The sequence below is a fragment of the Pseudochaenichthys georgianus genome, chromosome 18, assembly GCF_902827115.2.
Source record: "Pseudochaenichthys georgianus chromosome 18, fPseGeo1.2, whole genome shotgun sequence".
In the NCBI taxonomy this organism is placed as follows: domain Eukaryota; kingdom Metazoa; phylum Chordata; class Actinopteri; order Perciformes; family Channichthyidae; genus Pseudochaenichthys; species Pseudochaenichthys georgianus.
Window position 1 is genome coordinate 9,062,684 of NC_047520.1, and position 23,378 is coordinate 9,086,061.

At 41.8% G+C, this 23,378-nt stretch overlaps 1 protein-coding gene across 1 annotated transcript; it reads right to left on the reverse strand.

The window, feature by feature from the left end:
* Positions 1-5,910: 5,910 nt before the first annotated feature.
* On the reverse strand, positions 5,911-22,547 carry tbc1d19 (TBC1 domain family, member 19). The gene is made up of 21 exons (XM_034105506.1): positions 22,360-22,547; positions 22,141-22,213; positions 21,998-22,043; positions 20,548-20,623; positions 20,328-20,402; positions 20,095-20,158; positions 18,765-18,811; positions 18,579-18,689; positions 18,328-18,400; positions 17,530-17,568; positions 13,545-13,657; positions 11,180-11,254; positions 11,011-11,073; positions 9,279-9,363; positions 9,022-9,066; positions 8,810-8,842; positions 8,618-8,727; positions 8,423-8,514; positions 7,889-8,004; positions 7,709-7,779; positions 5,911-6,820 (listed from the first exon to the last, which is right to left on the reverse strand). The coding sequence occupies exons 1-21, from the start codon at positions 22,453-22,455 to the stop codon at positions 6,746-6,748; spliced, it is 1,578 nt and encodes a 525-aa protein (XP_033961397.1). The 5' UTR covers positions 22,456-22,547; the 3' UTR covers positions 5,911-6,745.
* Positions 22,548-23,378: the final 831 nt, after the last annotated feature.

Genomic DNA, 23,378 nt, shown 5'->3' on the forward strand with positions numbered 1-23,378 from the left:
TTATATTATGTAAGTGATAATGCTACATGCTAACCTTAGCTTACATGCTGAAATACAGCATAAATGGAGATAGTAGGGCAATTCACAAAGTAACGTATGTTGTATAGGAACATTTAAGTAAGCTAACATTAGCAACCAAAAGCTAGTGGTCTTACCAAGCCAACTAAGTCTGTAGCAACAAAAACGCCTTCAAATCAAATCAAGTTTTATTTATATAGCACATTTATAAACGATTTTTGGTCGAGCCAAAGTGCTGTACATATAATAAAAATAGCCTACAGTAGAGACACTTTACAGCAAATACAACAGCACAGATTGTTCAGAATATCAGTATGAGAAAAACGACACCCTTGAGCAATGGAGCTTCTTATTTCCAATCAATTCAAGTTGTATTTGTACCAGTCTCTAAAAAGTTACAGTCTTGCTTTAAACCTAAATAGTACTAAAAATGGATTGTGGGGATAAGAGCCTTAAGAGGTGTAAAAACACAGACACAGCACCAAGAGCATTAGAACAAAACCAAAACCAGCGAGAGGTGTTGTGGTTGCTGTGGCATAATGTTTGAAAACACAGAAACCTACAAAACACAAAGCTCCAGTTAATCTAAAAAGCGAACTCTGCACACACAGACTTGTGATTTCCTTGCCTTACGCCAACACCAGTGAAAGGCCAGCTGACCTCTCCACGCTGCGGTCATGTTTACTGACACTGTATTAAGTCATCACTATCCCTCATTGTTCGCAGGGAGACGTCGTCCCGTGGCGTGTTGTTACGCTGTCGAGTTGTTGTGTAAAAGTGGCCCTTATTAATCAATACACCGGGTAGACCTGGTTTACTTTAAGGAGCTCTCTGGCACGAGGTTTATTATGTTCTCCTTAACAGACAGGCAGGGGTAGATCTGTTAGAAAAACATTTATATATAAATCAGCCTAACTGTGTCTTTGGTCACAGGAGAGAAGTGTGTGTCTGGCTGTGTAAACACATGTCGTGCTAACACCCCGGGGTGCAAGAAGAGTCCAAAAACACACTTGAAAGTAGCGTTTGAAATGTAGCTCTGGTGAATGCTAACGTGTGACACCCTGTCTGACTCATGCTTGACATTCTGCCTTGGAGGAAAGTGAAGGGTATTTGCTGCAGGTAAATGTCTCACAATCGCACTTTCATCCTCCTTTTGTCTGAGGAGTTTGTCCCGTCGTCATGGAGATGGTTGAGTTCTCAGGTAAAATTAGCTTGTTTGCCAATCAGAGATATGTAGATCTACTTGTTGGATGATTTTCAAGTTGACCTCTGATTATGTTGAAGCCGCTGTATATGGATCTTCATTACAATTGCATGCATTATCTTAAAGGACGACAGCACAGTCATCATGACTAAGCTTTTTTCACTAATACCACTAACTTAATTGCTCTGTGTTGCACTCCATGCTGCGAAACGATTGACCCTGAGGAGCAAGTTCAGGGTGTTATATGACCTTAGCAGTGAATTTACAATTATATAATAAGAAGTGGTCCTATATGGAGGGGGTGGGCGACATATACGTAATGTTTATTTTGAAGGAGGGGTCAACTGTAACATCTCCATGACAAGTGAATGTCATCCCGAGATGTAAGAATATGGATTTTCTTGGAAAAGTATAAATACCTTTGCTTTCGTACCAAGAAGTTCTATATGTACAGTACTATTTAAACCTGCAGTGAGTTAGCTTATAGCTTAGCATAAAGACAGGAAACAGGGGGGATACAGCAATCCTGTCTTTGTCCAAAGGTAACAACATTTCCATACCACACCTCTAACGCTCACTTAGTATATCATACTTTTTTTTTGTACAAAAACTAGAATATAGAAACAACCAATTCCCCAAATGACAAACTGTTCCTTTAAATACTAGTTTTGCTAAGTCATCTGAAAAAGCCATAACAGAGAGAGGAGTTGTGAAAAACTCCAGCGCAGGAAAACAAGTAAAAGGCGTAAATAACAAACCATGAAAAAATAGATATCCACAATTGACATTTCTACCAGTAATTACAAATACCTCGACAGACTTTTGAAGTTGGTGCCTATGTTTGCAATAAGGATGGATAAACAAACACAAGTGGTTTCCATCGTGGAAGCAAAACCGAAAATTAAAAGATATACTCCAAGCTTCCAATAACATTAAATGAATCATCCTTAATAGTCCTAAACAGAACATATCAGCTAATCAGATATCGAACACGTTTTCCATATGCACGACAACGAAGACAGTTATGGTTTGATAAGATCCACTGCTCATAAACTGTCATCACAATCGTGCATATGTCCAGTAACACAAGGACACAGCCTGTTGGTTTTTATTTAGAAGCATTTGGTGGTTTTAACCTCCATTTGGGAACATTACCCTTAGATGCCCTTGATATTTTATAAAGGTTGCAAAACTTCCACCTTTGTTACCAGTGTTTTGTCCATGCATGTTGTCCATGCTAAATAATCAAACATATAAAACACAAGACATCCTGATTCCTCCACCTTTTTTTGAACATGTGTCGACCATAAGTAATGTTAGGGCAGTGGTCATGCATGTGTTAAAGGAATGAATGGTGCCTGTTTAAAACAGATGCACATGGTTGGAAATCCTCCTCATTAGGTTACAGCACAAAGGCAGAGGGGGATCACCTGTGGCCTTCTGGGATGATCAGAAACAGAGCATTTAGGGACATGTCATCCTGTGTGACATGGACGTGATGCTTCTCACTACAATGTGTGTGTTATCATGTGTTTATGGCAGGATCCTTAGTGGCACATCACAGTAAATAACCTCAGTGAGGAGGATGCATCCTGCATTCCTGTCATGTCATGCATTCCCAATGCAATGTACAGAGAGCGATAGGAAGGGGGGGGGGGGGGGGGGGGGGGGGGGGGGAAGGTGACATGAAAATGCATCACTTATTCTTTTAGCCTGCGCAGGACATGCCACGGATTTCCCCAGTGAAAGCCACAGGGAGCGAGGGGAGAAAAAGGGGGAGACACTTTACATGCAGACACTTGTATATGAACTGCGCTTACCTGTGGTGGCTACATTTGCAGCATCAGACGGGGGGCTGCCGGGTAGATCATTCGAGTAAGTGCACCCCAGTACCGCATAGATGACGAGTCCACGTAGCAATACATTCAATACCTTGTGGATGTAACTCATGGTGGAACAAAATGAGGGGAAAGCCTAGGTATCCGTTACAGTGGGGATGACTGGGGCAATCCCGAAGAAAAAAATGTCAGGTTCAGACCAGCAGTAGCCTAGCCAGTCAAATAAAAAGAGAGAAAAATAGTCTTTCAGAAGAAATACGAGATGCCACAATTAAAAGAGACACCTTAAAAATAAAGAACTTCAAGAATATTCCTGCAATTTGCTAGACAATTAGCACTCATTGCTGTCACGAAAAAATACCTACTAAGTAATAGTTCATCGTGGGTCAACGACTTTGAAATAAGACCCCCTCCAAAAAAGATTAATAGCCTCTAATGGGTTTACTGGCTGTTTCAGAGGGGTGCCTGCTGGGAGCTACGACAAGCCAGACCCCCATGTCTAATTGTATGCATTTATAAAAAAGATATTGCCAGGGGAAAAGACCGTGTGGTGAATAGGCTCCACAGCACATGCAGCCTCAGAAGGAATCCCCTCAAAACAAAAACAGACCCAATGGTAGTGAGCTGTTCTACCCAAGATATCCGGGAGAGAGGAATAATATCAAGTGTTAAATCCTTACGTAGGCCTGTGAGTTTGAAGAAAATAGTCTCTGTACTTCCACGTACAGTATACAAACACCGGGGACAGCTTCAGCATATTGAGCGTCTCATAGGTCCGCCTCTTCACACGAAAGTAGCAAATCCCATCGCATCAAAAAAAGAAAAGACTCCTCCGTTTCCCCTAATCCTTATCACACCTGTATCGAGCGCCCGCCACATCCACCTACTTTCCACATGAAGTTTTTAAGTCAGCTTTTCACGGTGTGATACTGTATCCTCCTGTCATATCAGCTGCTCGCCGGCCGATGCAGAGGGAGGGAAAGCCGAGCGGGGCGGAAGTCAGTATGCAAACTGCTTTGACATCAGAACAGGAGGGAGGGAGGGAGGGAGGAAGGAAGGGGGAGACAGGGCTTTCAATTTGGCCACGACTACTACTGCCGGCATATGCAACACATGAGCGGAGGGATTTGTGTTAAAGCGAAATTCAGCCGTGCATCTCTTCCATGCGACCCCGGGTTTCGTGCAAACCCATTTTTCTTTGGGGGGGGGGGGGGGGGTTTAGAGCTTGAATTGAGTCTTGAACCGGGTGCAAAACACACGAATCATGACACACTTAAAGGTTGTTTTTATGTCATCTTACCGCGGAGGATGGGGATGATGATACCCGCTTCATTGTTCTCCACTTCCCCACTCCAAGCAATGCAAGTTTCCCTCCCGGCGGAGCGCTGTGATTGGCTGGAGTGTCCCAACATGGCAGAATGTGATTGGCTGCTTCAGACAGCATTTTTTGGGGTCTCTTTTCAAGACGCACAGCGCGAGAAATGTTTTTAAAAAAAAAGGATAACACCGGTGTAATAGGGATTAATCTCTTTATCAAGCAAAGAGCTTTACTTTGAAGCCATCTGCTGCCATTTAGTTTTCGGACAGTTTGGGGGCCCTGAGAATGTCCCCTTAACCCCCTCATACCAACATTACCAGTATTATTATAAATTAAAATAAAACGTAAAAATCGTGTTTTATCAATTGCCAATATTTACGTGTCTATTAAAATGTATTTGAAAATGAAAAATAATCTAAAAACAGCATTCACATCCATGTGTCACTTTCTTTACAGAAGCATCCCACAGACCCTGACAGCAAGCAGCATTTATTAAAATGACAGCACATCTGTTCCAGGAGAGACTGGCTGCATTACTTGCCGTAAAGCCTATAGAGACCATCTTAAAGTGAAATACAGATTACTGCATTCTCAGATGTCCCACATTGTAATGACCCACCTAAGTTCTTACGGTCTTCCTAATGTATGCTTTGCACCTATGGGTTGGTGGTGGAAACAGGCCATTCTCTTTGCGGTGCTCATTTGGCTTCTGATTTAGATTGTCGCACACCGGACAACCTTGATTTTGACTCTGACACATGCTTCGGACAAAGTCCTGGAGGTGGAGCGTTACCTTGATAACCCTTTATTGGTAAGTAATTGTTACCCGTATCAACACAAGTGAACCAGAGGCTTTACACAGGGCTGTGTTTATGTTGTGTTCCATTTGATATGGTTGAAACCTCATAGTTGCTAAAGCTCTCTGTACTATCAACCAACAAGAAATCCTTTAGCTAACCTCAGAGCGATGAAGGACAGGAGTCTCATCTCCCTGCAATGCAGCATGTCAGCCACCAGGAGGGGGCTCTGAGTAAACAACGCAGCAGGTAATGGTCGTCTCACGAGGAACAGCCTTCTGGGGGCCAAAGGAGGGGCCTGATAAAAGAGCCAGCCATGGGTGTCTTTGGTAAACAGGTGGCAGATGCAGCGGGGAGAGAGGGAGATACGAAAGAGAAGAACAGCATAATTCGATACGAGCATGCAGTGAGGAAGGCGGCCAACAACGGGGGAGGGATCGAGCAGATGCTCCATGTGGGAGTGGGGCGGAGGAGGGGCAGAAGGTCAAGAACCCTCGATGCTACGATACCTGCCACTCGCATTTCAGGCTCCTTTAGAAATGCCTATGGCGAGCTTCCAAAATACAGCACACCCTGCCCCATTATTTACCCCGTCACACAAGCTGGGAGAACATTTCAATTAAGGAGCAATACAAAGAAAGTCAGGCAGCAAAGTACTGAAGCAGGACGGACTGAAAAGCTGCCAACATTTCAAAGTCTGAGCAGCTAAAGGATTAATAATTAATAACCAAGAGGAAGCGATTCAACAACTTTATTTTATATTTTTTTTAAATTGTTTTTTTATGTCGCAATATACATGATGTGAAGATGTGTGGGATAAAATACATTAGCATTGACCCACATAGAATACTGTAAATAATATAGACATTTTAGTTAAATAAAAAAAATAAAAAAAACTGTACAAAATAGATTCATATATATTCAGGAATTAAATGCATGATTTAAACAAATCATTAAATAAGATACATTTCACTTAAGCAGTAATATGCTTCATAAATATAATAAAGTGTACACACAGCAGCTTCTAATCATATAAGTGTTATATAATCCAGTTTATTTGACTATCTCTCTCCACACTGCCGCACGCTAAGGCCTAATCTGCTCCTTCATCAGCTACAGCAGTATCTTAATAGTGTTACAACCAGCAGAGGAAATTACAGCAGCTAATTAACACTTCATTCGCCGAGCTTTGAGATGTTGTTCTCCTTTTGCAACACAATTACTGCTTCATGCAACTCCTAATGAGCTCCTCAGCTGATCCCAGCACTGCTGTGAGGGTCGTCTTTCCTGCAGGGCGTATGGCTTCAGGAGGTTAGCTTAACCTTAGCGGCTTGGAGGCTATACTTACATACTGTATAACATCTAATGACATGATAGCGGGTATTCGCTATTTATGGTGCATCCATGCTAAAGAGGGGTTTGGCTGTTAGTGCGAGAGGAGGTGTGTGATGCTTGGGTTTTCCTTCATGATGTCTTGATATATAACACTCGTGGCGTTTCAAAGTGTCCCTTATTGCCCCACGTGGCGTTGACCGTACGTACCGCGACTCACATCCCGCAGTTTTTCTCCTCAGATGGCGGTGGCGAATAGAAAGATCTGGATGAGAGGCATGACCTTCAGAGTGGAAAGGTCGGCGAGGACGGCCTGCAGTGCGCGTGTCAAACAAAAACAAAGATAAGATTTCTGAATTCCCGCCCCTCATGCCCAGAGCGAGAAGGTGCGGCGAGGCACATCTTGACCCCTTTTCGAGATATCAAAAAAGCAGCACACACGCATGATGAAGATGCAGGATCCTTGGGAAGCGACAATCCATGCTTAAGAGCACACCGCTCCCCCACCCCTGTCCTTTTGGGAATCGGGGGAGATGAAATGTAGGGAGCCTATCATGTTAAGAGAAAGGGTTTGATATTTCAAGGCATGAGGTTCTAAATATAAGATGAGGAGCAGTATGTTATATCTTCTCTCCGCTGGGGCAGGTGGTAAATGAGCAAGCAAGTGCCGGACAGCGTCTTAGAGCAGCCGATCAGCCCGAGGCGTCATAATGTAGTTTAACCCCCTCACCCTCGGGGGGAGTGAGAAGAGTCATCGTATGGTTTACTATTGGTTTCAGTCATACGATAGTGGGACCCCAGTATGGAAGCATACTGCGTGCTGGCATGCACAAGAATAACGTGAGTGTAATGAAGCAGCGTGAGTGACATGCAGGAGCTAATAGGTGTGAGCATGACCTATGACCGTATCACAGTAATCAACACAGTTCTGCGCAGATAGAAGCCCCCTTTTTTTTCCTTTTTTTTTTTTTTAAATAGGTCTGATCTTCTTCAGCAGAGGTTATATCAAGCTATCAAGCTAAAGGGGTAAGAAAGCTTAAGTGTCTAGCCAGCCATTTCTTTCAGACATGTGCATGCAGAAGACTGGGTTACTGCTATTGGCTGATGATCAACAGCTATTTACAGCCTTCAAGGAGCATGTGAGAGACAGGGATAGGACTGGGGTTTCACACACACAGGTCTGCTGCTGAGATGGACATACCTCAGCTGAGGCCAGCGACGTCACTTCCATCAGGTTCTCAGCGCGGAAGGCGAACACAGCGGCTGCTAGGACTGGAGGATGTGGAGGAGTGGGAAAAGAAGGGGGGGGACAGAGACAAGGGGGTTTAGATAGAGGGACATAAGAGAAGCAGGGGGTTATTGTACAGCCAACAGCTCTTACCTGCGACCACCTCCAGGGAGTCGTACCCCAGGATCCGGTCCCAGAGAAGGAGCAGCTGGTCAGAGGACAGATAGCCAGAAAAGGCCCTCACCATCCACTTAAAGGCAATACGCAGCCTGAGGGACAAACCATCGCATCTTTAGGCTCTAAGAAGGTTCATTAGGAAGTTGTAATTCTAGCAATTCACCACAAGATGGCAGCAGCTCGTTACGGAAACAAGACCTGGTGTATGTGATTCTTCACTATATTAAATACAGAAATAGGATTAAGCTTTAAGAACCTGGATGGAAAAACACAAATAGGGTAATACCAACAAAAAAAACATCATATATTTTATGCCCAACTTGTGGAAAGGAACAAGATGTGGGGATTATGGACCTGACAATGTTGGTTTTTGGTCACTTTAATCATTGTTTTGAGTTGACGAGGAGTTGTTGTATGTGAATGCATTAGTCGTTAAGTCCATCACTTTAAAAGACAAATGAGGGCAAATACATAACAGGATGAGGATGAAGCCGAGTGCAGTGTACTGACGGTTGCGCCTCGATCTGTCTCAGGTGGTAGAAGAGCTGAGGCAGGTGGGTCTGCAGCAGCCGCTCGAACTGCAGGCACAGAGACACAACCCCCTGCAGGAGCACATGTGTTCAGTGACTGCAGATATAAAGACGCAACACACAAACAGAAGCGTTTTGCTTAGTTATATAAAAGACGGGTTAGCAGAGAGCTTACCGAGGGAGAGGAGGAGATGGAGTGCAGTCTGAAGAAGTAGCGGCTGTACATTTCCCTGAAAACACTGTACAGCTTCGAAGGCTCGTTGTACAGGAAACACAAAGGTGCCACTGTGGGACCACACAGACACACACTGTTATATGTTGCTCTTGGAAGTGAGTGTAATAAATAAGAGGTGCAACATACACTCACCATACATTGAAAACCCATGGAAAGGGATAACACCTGTGTGAATAAGATAGTACAGTTATTATAAACAAATATGAACTGTGTCGTCAATCTAGAAAAATTGCATTTATTTTAGTCTTTGTACAGAAAATGTCACTGATGACCAAAAAACTTCATGTGAATAAGTGGTTTTATTGTTTCCTATAAAACGAATTAGTCGGAAGTTGCAGACTCACCGTTGGGAGGATAAACAACAGCACACTCTTCATCTTCTCCTTTCCCTGTTAGACACACACAGATCAATCCATAAGCAAGAAGACCTACAACACAGCAACACAGTGTATTGTTGTGTGTGTGTGTGTGTGTGTGTGTGTGTGTGTGTGTGTGTGTGTGTGTGTGTGTGTGTGTGTGTGTGTGTGTGTGTGTGTGTGTGTGTGTGTGTGTGTGTGTGTGTGTGTGTGTGTCCCTCTGTGAAGGGCGCGCATCATCTCACCCTGGATGAAGGACTTGGGAGGAGTAGCGCTGTTGTACTTGAAGTGCTCCAAGACGGCGGTGTCCCTGGAGAAACACAGCAACACCTGGGAACACACAGGTTTGGGATTAGACACACAAAGGCATGGATCCATGCACGATATGGATTTCATCTTTGCCTGACGACCGGGGAAATAAGAGGCAGTGGTTATCGCACTTTATTCTGCTCTGTGATGGCCTTACTTTGAAATCTATAAGAGCCACTGTTCAGGATGTACTGAGCCCCGAGGTACTGTTGCTTATTTCCCCAAGTGACGTTGAAGCTCTTCCCATTACAGTCCAATTTCTGAGAAACTATTGCTTTTTCCCTTTCCACTTCCCATGAGGGGAAATCATCTCTGCTTGGGAGACTCCTCAAAACGACAGCAAATGAGCTGGTAGGTTTTCATCTGCTTTTCAAAGATTGTATACTGGGAAGCAGCTGCTCTTTCAGGGTCTTCAGGACCATCTACAATAACTGCGCCATGACATCTTGAGTTTCTTGTTCAGTCACTCAAAGAAAATGTATTAATGAATCGTTACGATAAAAACAGCCACACTTCTTTAATGTTCTTTACCTCACAATATTCTTTCACTGCCTAGAGAGTTTATCACGAGTCAATATTGAAGACGATACGAGGGCTTTGTTCCTCGGTCAGCTACTAAAGAGTTTGACATGTTAACAGCTGCTGAATAATCCCGTTGCCGAGTATATGCTCGTCTATCAGCGCCAAAGGCAAACAGAGAGGTGACCGCGAGAGAAGCCCATCCGTCACTGTAGGTAGCGAGCAATGCAGTTTTACAGTGACATTGAATTGACATGATAGTAACAAGTTCGTTGGGGATGCCAAATGTCTTACAGTTGAATAAAGAGGTTTATTTGTTGCTTAGCAAGTGATATTGAATATTTGAGGAAGCCCACATTTTTTTAACGGTTAGTAAATAATAAGTCATTTATTTTATATAGGCGCCTTTCAAGGCTCTCAAGGTCGCCGTACAAACACATAAACAACAAGATACACAATACAGAACACCAGCATAAGAAACATGAATAAGACAATGCAGTATATAAATCAATCAAATAAATAAAACAGAGGATGTGTGATAGTGAAAAACATTTGAGGGTCAAGAATTTGTGTAATTCAAGATTGTGTTTTTTTGCGATTATATGCTACATACACAAACAATAAAGCGCTAAAGTTTGAACAGTTTTTGTCATTTAACACCAATCACTGGTTTGACATAGGATACGTTGGGAAAAGGTGATTGATGCTTAATTTATATGGACATTTGATGTCCGAGAGCAGTGCTTCTTAAAGTGTGGTCCGCGGACTACTGGTGGTCCGTGAGCGCCCCCTAGTGGTCCTTGAGTATATTGGTAACATTTCACGTTTGAAATAAATAAATCTATTTAAGTTTTTCGCACTCTCGCGGGAATATCTCCGCAATGGAACGAGCTTAAGTTTCACTTTCGATTGCATGATATAGCCCAGATAAGCACTTTCATCACATATGTTGCCACTTGTTTGTACAATTTTCATGTGTTTTTGGATATTTGTGGAGTTAGGTGGTCCGCGAGTGTTTTTTTATTGGTTAAGTGGTCCTTGGTATGAAAAGGTTTGAGAAACACTGGTCTAGAGAGTCATTAAAACAACATTATCAAGGGTAAGTGTACTGGTATGGAAAATAATGAGAGATCGTGAGCTGAACTCTACCTGATAGAGGAAGTCCTCAAACACAAAGTAGTAGTCGTCATTGCTGGCGGTGAGCTTCACATCCTGTTGGAAAGAGCATTCAAATGTAGTCAACGTTATGAATACCAGCTAAAGTCTTGGAAAAGAAACATAACTCAATAGATATGTGCAGCTTGTTAACCTAAAGTACCTTATAGATGAGGTTGTCCACCAGCAGGTCGTGCTGTATGACTCCAGCCGTCAGCTGTTCATAATACATCACATCCTGAAACACACAGATTAAACATGGTTTATTATTTGGGAAGTAACTTATGGAAAATATAATACAAAGTTGTTTAAAGGTGGGGTAGGTAAGTTTGAGAAATCGGCTCGAGATCGCTAGAATTTGAAAATACACAACCGGAGAAAATCTGCCACTTCCTTATAGAGCCCCTCCTCCAACACACACAAACGCGCACATGACCAATGAGGGCACAAGATCAGTTTGTGCCCCGATGGAAGGCTGACAGGCAGGTAGGCCATCCAATCGGATTGGTTGTACTTTTTACAGTATTACAGCTTCCACAGATGACATTTTTGTATGGATTTTTTGTTAAAGCACTTATATATTATTCATTGCTATCGGGATGTTAAGAGCATTCCATGGAATATAACAAAAAGTGTATCTCGAGCCGGTTTCTGAAACTTACCTACCCCACCTTTAATATGCGTCGGCTTTGGGATATTCTTTTTGTTAGAGAATAATTCTCCTTTACTCCTAAGATATCTAACCTTTTTGCCCTTTGACGTTTATGACCAACCCTGACTCTGTAATCTCCTTTAAGGAATTTTCTGCTCCAGCTATAATGTTGTTATTCCCAGTTTATGACCGGGCAACTCTCGGTCACAGATGGTTTATGATTGTGAGAACGCTGGCTTCGAGCCTAAGAGTCAGACAAGTGATTCAGTGTCTCCAGATGTTGGGGCTATCTCCAGTGTTCCCAGATGTTTACGTTATCTCCCCCAATATGTTGGTTAACTCTCTGTAAACTAGTTAAAAGGGCTATCGAGAGAGAGGCTCTTGAGAATTGATGTGGCAACTCTCCCGGGCGGTCAGAACCTCTGGCTGCTGTGACTTGTGATGTGAATCCTCCGGCCGATACTCGTAATAAGCCATCAGTGTTTGACATCAAAGCTCCAACTCTCCTCGTGTCTCTCTGAGTCCTGACTCTCCATTGCTGCAGAAGTTTCCCTTACACTTTTGATAATCGTATAATGTCTGACTTTGATGTTTTTAAAGAGGCCCTATAATGCTTTTAGGGGTTTTCCCATTCCTGACTCAACCAAGCCGTTATATAAAAGTGTTCTCTAATATTGCATATGAACTCGATAGTGTGCCCGTTGTATTTGTCTGTTTGTATTTTTTATGGAGAGTTTATTCTTATTGAGGTCTGGTCATATATACATGTAATGGTATTTTCTGGAAGAAGGGAAATTCCAGTTCTCTGATGGTGTATAAAGAGCACCGTGTTTGTGGATAAATCAAGTTTATGTGATCGGACAGCGGTGACAGGAGGATTAAAACAAACTTAAAGGAAGGGTATCGTGTTTCCGACCACATGGCTAAACTCAGACATGTCTCCGGTCTGAGACGGGTCGAATCAGTGCTGCGGATGTGAGGAGAACAGAAACAAAGATGGTCATTTTGACAGCTGAGTGAGAGACTTTTAACCACTGTGGTAATATGGACAGCATCAGAGGAAGTTCTGCTAAAATACTTGAAATTGATATATATCAAGTTGGAAGCGAGGCTCATATTAGATGACAGACAGAAAACCTCACTGTTTTGGTGTATTGCAATAGCCCTAGCCTGTTCCAATTTAGGTGGTTGTTATTATTTCTATTTTTGTCTTAGCTCAAAGAAAGCTGACACATTATGTCCAAAGTAAACTGACTGTTTAATGCGTTTGGCCTTGTTCGATCCAGAGCCATGCTAACACTCTCCAGACCTCAGTCAGGACCCTGTAACTCTTCCTCAGAAATCAATCCTCCTCCCATCACAAGCATTGTTTTATCGTCTCCACAGACTCCGGACTCGTTGCCACACGGGCTGATCTGTTTGGGCTAACTGTGCTAAATCGGTAGCATTTGATTATCTTAGCATTTGTTCACAATGGACAAGTGACAGTTATGATAAAACTAAGGTAAACGGGAGGGGGGTTTCAACACAGATTATGTTGCAGGTCAGTTGGTTCTGCTGGGTTTTACTCTACAGTGTTTATCCCAGGATAACAATTACAATACTACATTCTCCGAAATAACTGACTGTTATCTGTGAAAAGGTCACCTTGTAGTAACCATGCAGTTTGGGAATCTCTGCAGCTGTGTGACTGCTGCCTCACAACAAACCCTGACAGCTAACAGCTGCAATCAGGGTGCAACTCAGCTGTGTGTGTGTGTGTGTGTGTGTGTGTGTGTGTGTGTGTGTGTGTGTGTGTGTGTGTGTGTGTGTGTGTGTGTGTGTGTGTGTGTGTGTGTGTGTGTGTGTGTGTGTGTGTGTGAGATGCATTCAGTACCTGAGGCTGGTTGGTAGAGTTGAGGATGAGGGCCCACAGGTCGGCCCGCAGCCCGGTGGGACAGCCCTGCCGGCTGTACTGATGCGCCGCCGCACTGTCCTGCTCCAACACCACTGGACCAACAGGAGACAAAAAGTTAAAACCAAATAAAGTGAAATGGAAAAGGGGCATTAGACAGAAAGTCATGGATAGACATGTTTCCTCCATGCCCAGTTTTAGTAATTTATAATCTAAATTAATAGAGTCAAAGTTACTCAAACAAAGGTAATTACAATTAAATAAATCATAATAAGCAGCAAGTAGATAATAAGCAGAGTTGTTCAGCTCTATTTATTGACCTGTCCAAAGCGTTTGATACCGTCGATCATCGCATCTTAAAGCAGAGGCTACTCAGTATAGGCATATCCAGCCATGCAGTGGGAGGTTTGTGAACTACCTCTCTGAAAGGTCCCAATGTGTTTACTTTGATGGGCTGTCCTCTGAGTGGTTGAACATTTCTAATGGTGTACCACAACGTTCTGTTTTAGGACCACTTTTATTCTCCATCTACATCAACAGTTTAGGTGAAAATGTGGATGAAGCTACTTTACATTTCTATGCGGATGATACCGTGATGTACTGTGCAGGTCCCTCCATTAAGGAGGCTGGTGTTAAATTACAGGCTGTTTTTATCATTATTCAGACTCAGCTTGCTGAGCTTAAGCTTCTTTTAAATGTTGATAAAACCAAGGTAATGCTATTTTCAAAGGTAAAAAGACACCAGAGCCTGTTTTGGATATTGTTACTATGCAAGGACAAGTACTTGAAGTGGTTACCTGTTATAAATACCTGGGTATCTGGCTTGATGATTGTCTTACTTTTAAACTTCATGTCAATAACCTGCTTAAAAAGCTGAGGGTTTCTTTTTTAGAAACAAGTCCTGTTTCTCGCTTGAGGCCAGGAAAAGGCTAGTCACTGTGACCTTTTGACCTGTGCTGGACTATGGTGATTTGGTCTATATGAATGTCTGCCTATTGCCTGAACAAGTTAGATTCCGCCTATCACAGCGCACTGAGATTTGTCACAAATTGTAAAGCACTTACTCATCACTGTACCCTGTATGCCAAGGCAGGTCTGCCATCACTTACTGTAAAGAGGCTCAGTCATTGGTACACGTTTATTTATAAAGCCATGTTGGGTAAACTCCCGTATTATATCTGCTCTCTGATAACACAGAGAGTTGCAAGCAGCTATTGTCTGAGATCGCATGATGTAATATTGTTAGATGTGCCAAGAGCAAGGACTGTCTCAGGGAAGACAGCTTTTATGTGCGCAGCTCCACTTGCTTGGAACAATCTTCAGCAAGAATTGAAACTGAGCTGATCTCATTCCTCTGCATGTTTTTAAAGCTAGGCTAAATGAAATGCTCGTTGATACTATGGGCACTTGTAAATATCTATAACTATGTCAATTTATCCTGTAAATATAATGTATGATGTCCTTTATTGTTTTATGTTTCATGTGGAACCTATTTGCTGCAGGTCTCCCTTGAAAAAGTGATCTATGATCTCAATGGGACCCATCTGGTTAAATAAAGGTTTGAAATTAAATAAATTAAATTAAAATCATTAAATTAAACTGCATACAATTCATTATGTTGAAAATAGTTTTTAATATGTATTGATAATTCAGTTGAAATAAACTAGTTAAATAAAACCAAATAACTCACATTTAATTTAAATAAAATGTATTACATTCAATTATATCAAATTAATCATGTTAAATTAATTGCAATTCAAAAAGTCAATTTAATTCTATAAATTAAAATATAAAACACAAAAATCTATTAAGAGTTAAATTAAATTACATCAAGTTGATTATTATGAATTTCATGTATTCACTAGACTTTAGTATATGTGACCAACATTAGAGAGCCTCTAGACTTTCTGTCAGAGTGACATAATCTGTACACACAGCTGCTGGGAAACTGAACACCTGGGACTCTTGAATAACTGCACGACAACAACAAAAACAACCCTACAGCGGTTAAGAGGTTTGTTTTGGAAAGGATTAAATGTAAATCCATTAGAAGAAAAACAAAACATATTTTAACAGAAACTTTGATCCATCCAAAAAACAATTCAATAACTTATGAAGATGACCGTCTACAAAATGTCACGACAATGATTCATCTTAAAAAGTGGGCACGCTGCGGTCACTAATTCATTCCCTCCCTCTGAAAATGTATAAACAAAAATAACTTTCCTAAAAACACTCAGACAAACGCTGGAAACAACCTCTCCCACGTCTCCATTCAACCCTAAATCTCTGTTGTGGCAGGAGCCAGAAAGCACACAGCCCTTGAGTGAAGGTGCCGGCCAGTCATAACATAAACCAACGCACTGCTAAACTCTTACATTTCATATTTGAGTGCACTTAACACTTGGCCTGGAGCACGACTCGCAGCTCGCAGCCAACCAGGGGGGAGTTAGTGAACCAGGGCAGGAAGAGCATTCAGAGCACAGATTGTGGTGTTTTAAGTAGTTGTCGATTGATGTCTGATTGGTGTCCATAATAAGGTGACACTGGGTTCATGGCAGAGCGATGAGATAAGAGGTGTCTCGTGGGCTGATTACTGCACCTAAGGGAGTCATTAAGTTCACGTTGGGGATTTTCTGTTAAACTCCAACAGATATTTCTTAATATACTGGATTTCAAACTCTGTATATATGACCAAATGTTATATATCTTCACAGCTTCTTAGAGCAGGGTCTATTTCAATTCAAGTTTATTTATATAGTCCACAATCACAAATCCTATCTGTCTCAGAGGGCTTCACAAGTCAACAAACACAATTGGCAATGTAAAACAATGTAAAAACAACAAACGTATCTTATAAGATCAATGTGAAAATACCAAGTTAAAAAGAAACGTAACACAATGACACAAATACAGTTAGAGTACAATAAATACAATTCCATAAAACGAAGGGTCCGTGAGGATGTATAAAGGGGGTTTGAAACCAGTCTCAACTGTACGCTGTACTAAAGAGGAAAGTCTTTAACCTGCTCTTAAATGTGTGGACACCGTCTGCCTGATCGTCACTGGAAGTTGATTCCAGAGGAGCGGGGCTTGGTAGCCGAAATCTCTGGGAACCACCAACAGACCTGCACTCTGGGGTCTTAATGCCCTAGAGGGGCAATAGGAGATTAAAAGATCCTGTAGGTAGGATGGTCCCTGACCATTTATAATAATAATAATAATAAATGTATTTTCTATAGGGGGGCTTATGGATACAGAGTTGAAGAGGTGGGTTTTGAGGCGGGACTGGAACAGGGTGAGGGCTTTGGGATTTAGCGCTTTGCTTGCGAGTAAAAGTATTTTAAAATCAATCCTGGACTGAACTGGTAGCCAGTGCAATGCTGCTAACACAGGAGTGATGTGGTCCATCTTCTTTGTTCCTGTTCAAACCCGTGCTGCAGCATTTTGTATGAATTGAAGGGTCTTTAATGATGAGTTTGGACCCTAAGGTTTGGACAGCCTGATAAAAAGGGACTTGCAATAATCCAGCCTGAAGATAAAAAGCCTGGAGATAAAAAGTCTATAAAAAGTGTTCCCTTCTCTCTTGTGGGTTGTATTCTTTTAAAAAGTGGTTCAGAGTGGATATAATTAGATTTGTTGATACTGATCTCTCAAAAAAGACTCTTTCATATACAAATAAAACCAGATCTGCAACGGTACAGATATAAAACACAAAACCCCAGGCTGCAAATGTAGACTATGGTTCCTTCCTCTGCTTAATATTGTGTTGCAGAGAGTAAATATTGACTAAATCAGTAATATGTACGACACTCCTTGTAGCCTCGGGATCGTGCAGCTGTAGTATTTTCAAAAAGGAATTGTCCCACATTTGTGCACCTTAATCCAACAATAAGAAAGCCCATAACCGAGAAATACAACCACAGAACAGATACATACTTAGAAACTATTTCAAACAAACACTGACCTTTTTTCCCGATTTGAACATACTCGTTTTCAAACATGTCTGCAGAGGGATAAAGAAAGACAGAACAAAACATAAATAATGACTTGGTGGCGACACAGTTTTTTAAACTAACGTTATCTCTTTGATTTACAAACACAGAGATGGTGGATGGGATTCTATTTAAAGCCTAAACACCAGGCTGTAAAAATGTAAATATCTGGACTCAAGAAAGATATTGTTTGAGAAGAAACCACACAGCCGCGTGGCACAGCGGAGGCCAGACGCTAAACACACCGTTAAACCACAGGGGGCATTAGGTAAACACATTTATTTGTGTTACTCTGGTTAATTACTGCTAGATTAAAATGTGCTTTGGATATTAACAAGCTGCTGAATGGATCTGTTACATGTCTTTATTACTAATCATATATATATATGTAGGCCTATATATCATCATATATACAATTTAGGAAATGTGGCCGTTTGCTTGCTTGCAAAGAGTTATATGAGAAGATCAATCCCCCATCTAGGGTCTGTTTCTGAAAACATAAAGCCAGCAGCTGCTTGGCTTAATTTACAGAGACAGTCTAGCTGTTCACCCTTTTCCAGTCGTTATGCTAAGCTAAGCTAAACTAACCTAAGCTAAGCTAAGCAAAGCAAGTCACTGGCTCCAGCAAAATAACAAACCAAGGATTGTCGTCAAGCATCAATTTCCTATTTGAACTCTTGCAAAGAAAGTAATTGAGAGTATCTCCCCAAAAAACTCTTCCTTTAACTCTGATGGTGCGTAACGGAGTGGGTTTGCGCTTTTGTGGATACCTGGATGGATGTGTGCATGGTCATCAATCCCCAACTGCCCTGAGGTCAGGTTCAGCTCTGAGTAGGCCTGTCTCTGAGAGTCGAAAGAGATAAAGAAAATCACATACCCGATTTCAAAACCTGTGTGCCGTTCATGGGGCAGCTTACTGGGATGTACTGGCTGTTATATGCATTCATCTCGTGAGGTCAGGTATGGACAAACCGTCCGCAGAAAGACAGAAACATGAGCAGTGAAACCACGGGCCCCCTACCAGCTGTGGGATGTCCCGGACATTGAGGGGAACCTGGATGAGACCCCAGTGGCTCCTGACGCCCACATCCTCGCTGCCGTCATGATTTGGGTTCCTCAAGCTGATTAACACCTGTGTAGAAAGCAAACATGTCTTATCCTTTTTTCTTTCTTCAAATTGCAGTTTGAAATGAATTACACTGCCTACCTCCAGGAAGTCTTTAGGGGCATATACAGGCCTGACGCTCGTTAAATCTGTAGAGACACAATGACGTTAACGCATCTCTGCAATACATTACTGTAAAAAGGACACTTTGTAAGTGGTACTTCCACACGGTGTTTACATGTGCTATTCCAGAAGAGGTTTAGCAGCTGTTAAACCTAGACTACACAAAATAATCCAACCATTAGGTCCATGTAGTCAACTTGAACTTGCACATAGTTCAGCATGCATTTGTGACTCAACTACTCAAGTCGAAAGGACAGCACAGGACAGCTGAGGCACACTCATCCCGCTTTAAGTGGGACTTCTTCGGAGCGTGGCAGTAAATGTAAGTGCTGTGTCATCCCCCAGAATGAGGGCATGTTAAGGTTTGGACGGAAGGAGGGGTGCTGCGTGTTATCTCCGTCCGAGGAGTCTGGACAGTTTCTATACTCGCAATCCAAAGTGTTTATAGTCGGGGGACGGCACATCCTAAATGTTATTATATGAGCAGTGAGCTGTGATAGCATTGTTAGGAAACAGGGTTACCGTGTTCTCTGCAAATGTGCCGGCTTGAAGTGCAAAGGGTTTGGTTTGTTGAGAGGTTTTCACAGTGAGAGCTTCGATGTGTCTTCTGAGACAAAATGCTCAATAATACTAAATATTTAAGCTGGGAGGACGACAATGACATTATGCACGGAAGCAGCTAGGGGGCTAATAATAAGTGGTGTGATTCATGGCAGCACGGAGGATGTGGTTTTGACCTTCGAGGCCAGTGGAGACAGAACACCAGATATATCCCAGTGATGCATAGACTGCAAAATAAATGATTTTTTTAAACCAAAAAAACGCAATGTGGGTTGGTGAACTATCCAAATCGCAGTAAGGGCATGTTTTGTTGAGGCAAATTGTGTGAGAATATCATTCAGAATGAAATGGTGTGGTGCCGCAGAGAAGCTTATACATGGTAACCTACAGACAAAAACAAATCTCCTTATTCGTTGCAGACATTTTTAGAACTTCCACAAAAAAAAATGTAAATGTGTTTTTCAATTATAATGTGAATAATTTTAAAATGACCGCAAATATTAACTTGTTGCAATATCAGTCAAAATAATCGCAGTTGATTATTTAATTTTTTTATATCATGCTGCCCTAATCTCCCCTAGGTGAATACTGGTTACAAAGGGAAACATTGCAGTGGTTTAAAGATGTGTTAATCGGTTGCTAAATACAGCAGCGTCTGACTGATGCTCCAGCGCACAGACGCATCAACACTAATCTTTCATAAAAGGCAGATTGCTCAGGGCCAAACCGCTGGGTAACGTCTGCAGACCTGGTTCATCCGTGCCCATCTCGTTCCATTTGTTGCTCAGCTCCTTCTGCTCCGCTGCGGGCCTCTGGGGAGTGGGCGGGAAAGAGAGGATCTCAGCGAGCAAAACACAAGTTGAAAATGTCACATCGGAGTAACGTGCTCACACATAAGAGCACAGAGGATCAGTCTATAGCTACAGAAGCATTGCTATACCGGTTTAAGATGCAGTTGTTATTGTACAATATTTGAGCTACCATGCGAGCCAGAGGCACTCCGAGCTCTGTGCTCATGCTGTTCAGGCTTTTGAGGACACGCTTCTCCCAGCTCGCCTGTGGAAGAGAGCACACACACACACACACATTCAGAAACACGGGGCTTCACACACCAAGAGGAGAGGCTGCGTCTTTGATATCAGCAGGAGAAAGGACATGTTGAGGAAGAGGGAGTGATGCAGATAAGAGGAGACAGGCTGACCTGAGCTTTGCGCATGTAGGCGAGCGGCTCTTTGAGATGTTCAGGAGGGGCAGCCGGGTGGCTGGGGGGCAACTGGCTAGAGTAAACAAACCGGGAGGGGGCGAAGAGTGTAGAAGCAGAACATTACATTGAGTTAATACATAAGATGCCACGGGTAAGGTGTCAAACACAAAGGTATAAAACATTATCTTTAAAACAGGCACCATTAGCGGCCGGCTCAATAGGCTCGGATGAGTCATCTCCAGTCTTTCCCCCTCTGAGCATGCTTTAGCTTATTGAATGACTCAAGGTCTTAGAGCATTAAACAACCTTAAACCTAACCTAAACTCCGATAAGAGCACATATGGCTGACTAATGGCCAAAAGGACGAGGCATTAGTCAAAGTCATATGTCATCCTTTAAAAGCAAAGCATTAGGAGTGCTAACTCTCAGTCTGAGCCTCAAGAGAGCGACGCAAAGGTAAAGGAGAGCAGTCGAGGAACACTTTTCCAAGCTGTTTATTCCAGTTTAAAGAGTTTTCCGGCTCAATTGCTCTGATAAAGATTATGAAAGGGAACTAAAAGGCCATACATCTGGATTATTGTGGAGTACTAAACTTGTTTTGCAATCTCTTATCGACATAATTCCAGTGTTTGTTTGCCAAAATAGCCGAGTGATGTGAGTAATGACGCTAATAATACTGATGGGAAATGAGAAAATAACAAATTGAGGTCAAAATATGTGTACATAAATGTGCACTTTGCAACCAAATGATCTACTTTGATCATAACTGTAAACGAACAGCATGTTTACCCAGTGAGCTCTATCCTAATCTTACACTAGTGAGATGTTTGGTAATTAAAATGCATGCTGCCAGCACACCGATCATAAAAACCACAATCAGATGGTGAAAATCCTATAAAATAAATTAAATAAACATTTATAAGCTGTTAATAGTCAATTACCCAGCGGGCCTGGTTGCGCTTGTTAAAATGATCTCTTCCCCAAAACAACCCCAGTGATTAAAAACTCTAAAACACACAGAATAAATCTGTGTTTTCTCAGACACTATTTGGCACAGGTTTTCACGAAGATGCTGCAATTGAGCTGCGGCAAACGTTTGATCAGCTTCCTTATCTCATCGAGAGACTTCATCAGTCAAAAAATATACTCAAAAGTGCATGACCAAAATGGCAGGTGACCAAAAAAAACTAAACGTTACCCTGATTTAAACGAGGGATTTCTCCACGTTTGAGACTTGTTGGAAATAATGTGAATCGTGAAAGTACACAACAACAACAAAAATATTGGTCTTTCTATTTTTAGAAATGGTAATAAAAAAAGGCATATTAAAGTTATGGAAGGGCTCATTGCAAACCACAATAATCAGAGTAGCTCCTAACAGGTGTGTGTATAGATATACAGGTGCATGTCACACAAAAAAAACACTTAAAAACTGAATGTAACTTACACATGCAGTTCTCTGTATACTGCATTCTGTAGCTGCCTTTCCCAGCCTGCAACACAAGGGAAAAAAAGGTTATTTATTATTGTTACATCATGTATTGCATTGTATGAGGAAAGGAGAAGACAGAAATATGAGAATACACCCACCTGATGTTTTGAGAAAACTACGTACGTCCTCTTTAAGGGACTCCAATTTTATTTCAGGTTGATGCAAACATTCCTACACAACATTAGGGGAAATAAAGTTAGAAATTGTATCCGTTTTGCAACTTCTAAGAGAAGAAGTACAAATGCAACTGTTTACGACACTTTGAGGTGCACAACAACCTGCTCGTTAGCCACATGCTAGCTCGTTAGCTCACTCACTTTGGCTTGCCTCTCTATCTGAGAGTGCAAATGGCTTCCCTTCAGCCGCTGCACGGTCTGAGCGATGGTCAGAGATAATTCGGAGCCTTCGTCCATCCTGCTTTATTTAAGTTGTGGGTGTGAAAGGGCACAGTTTGTTGTGTTGTTCACGAGCAGCATCCGGCTATGCGGCAGCCGCCCGCTGCAGAGGTTACTTAGCAACTGTGTCAGATCGTGTGCAGGGGATACAAGAACCAGATACTTTGGTTCCGACATGAAATATCAGTTCCGACGGCATACATTAAACATCCGAAAAAATAACTTTACATGTTATCCATTTTTAATTGGTGGGATGTAGCTAACTACGTGTATTTAATCACATGATGTACAGTTTTGAGGTAGGCTACCTGTGCTTTAAGTGCAATGCTATTAAACACTAGTATTCCACTGCAATTTAGATGTAAATTATTGCACTTGCATTTATCTGACAGTTACATAAAATGACTCTTATAAAATCAGATTACAAAATATAATTCAATGTTATATCTCATCAGCTTATAAGGTAGTGAATATCATCCAATAACATACCTTGACAGATGTAGTTGTATGCAGATTGAATACTACTTTGACTGTTGAGTACATTTAGCCTGTTAAAACACTTTTACTCGTAGTATGGAATACTTTTACGTTTTGGTAGTAAACAATCGTGGGATTTCTTCCCTATTTCCCATTTTTGAAATAGTCACATAATGTTTTTTGTTGACCTCAACACTCTTGCCTATTCAAGTGTGTTTTCCTCTTATTAACGAGACACAAAATTAAGATGTGTTCTAAATGTGGGTGTTTCATTGTGAATTTGACAAATGTTGTAACATATAGGGCAATTCATGTGTTTGATTATAATACCAGCCCTAAAATATCACCAACTCTTTCTACATATTTCTCTTCCAGGGATTTCCTAATGAATATAACAATAATTGTAATATCTTGGCTCAACATGTGTCTGATTCCTAAATATTTGAGTTTGCATTGTTTGGACA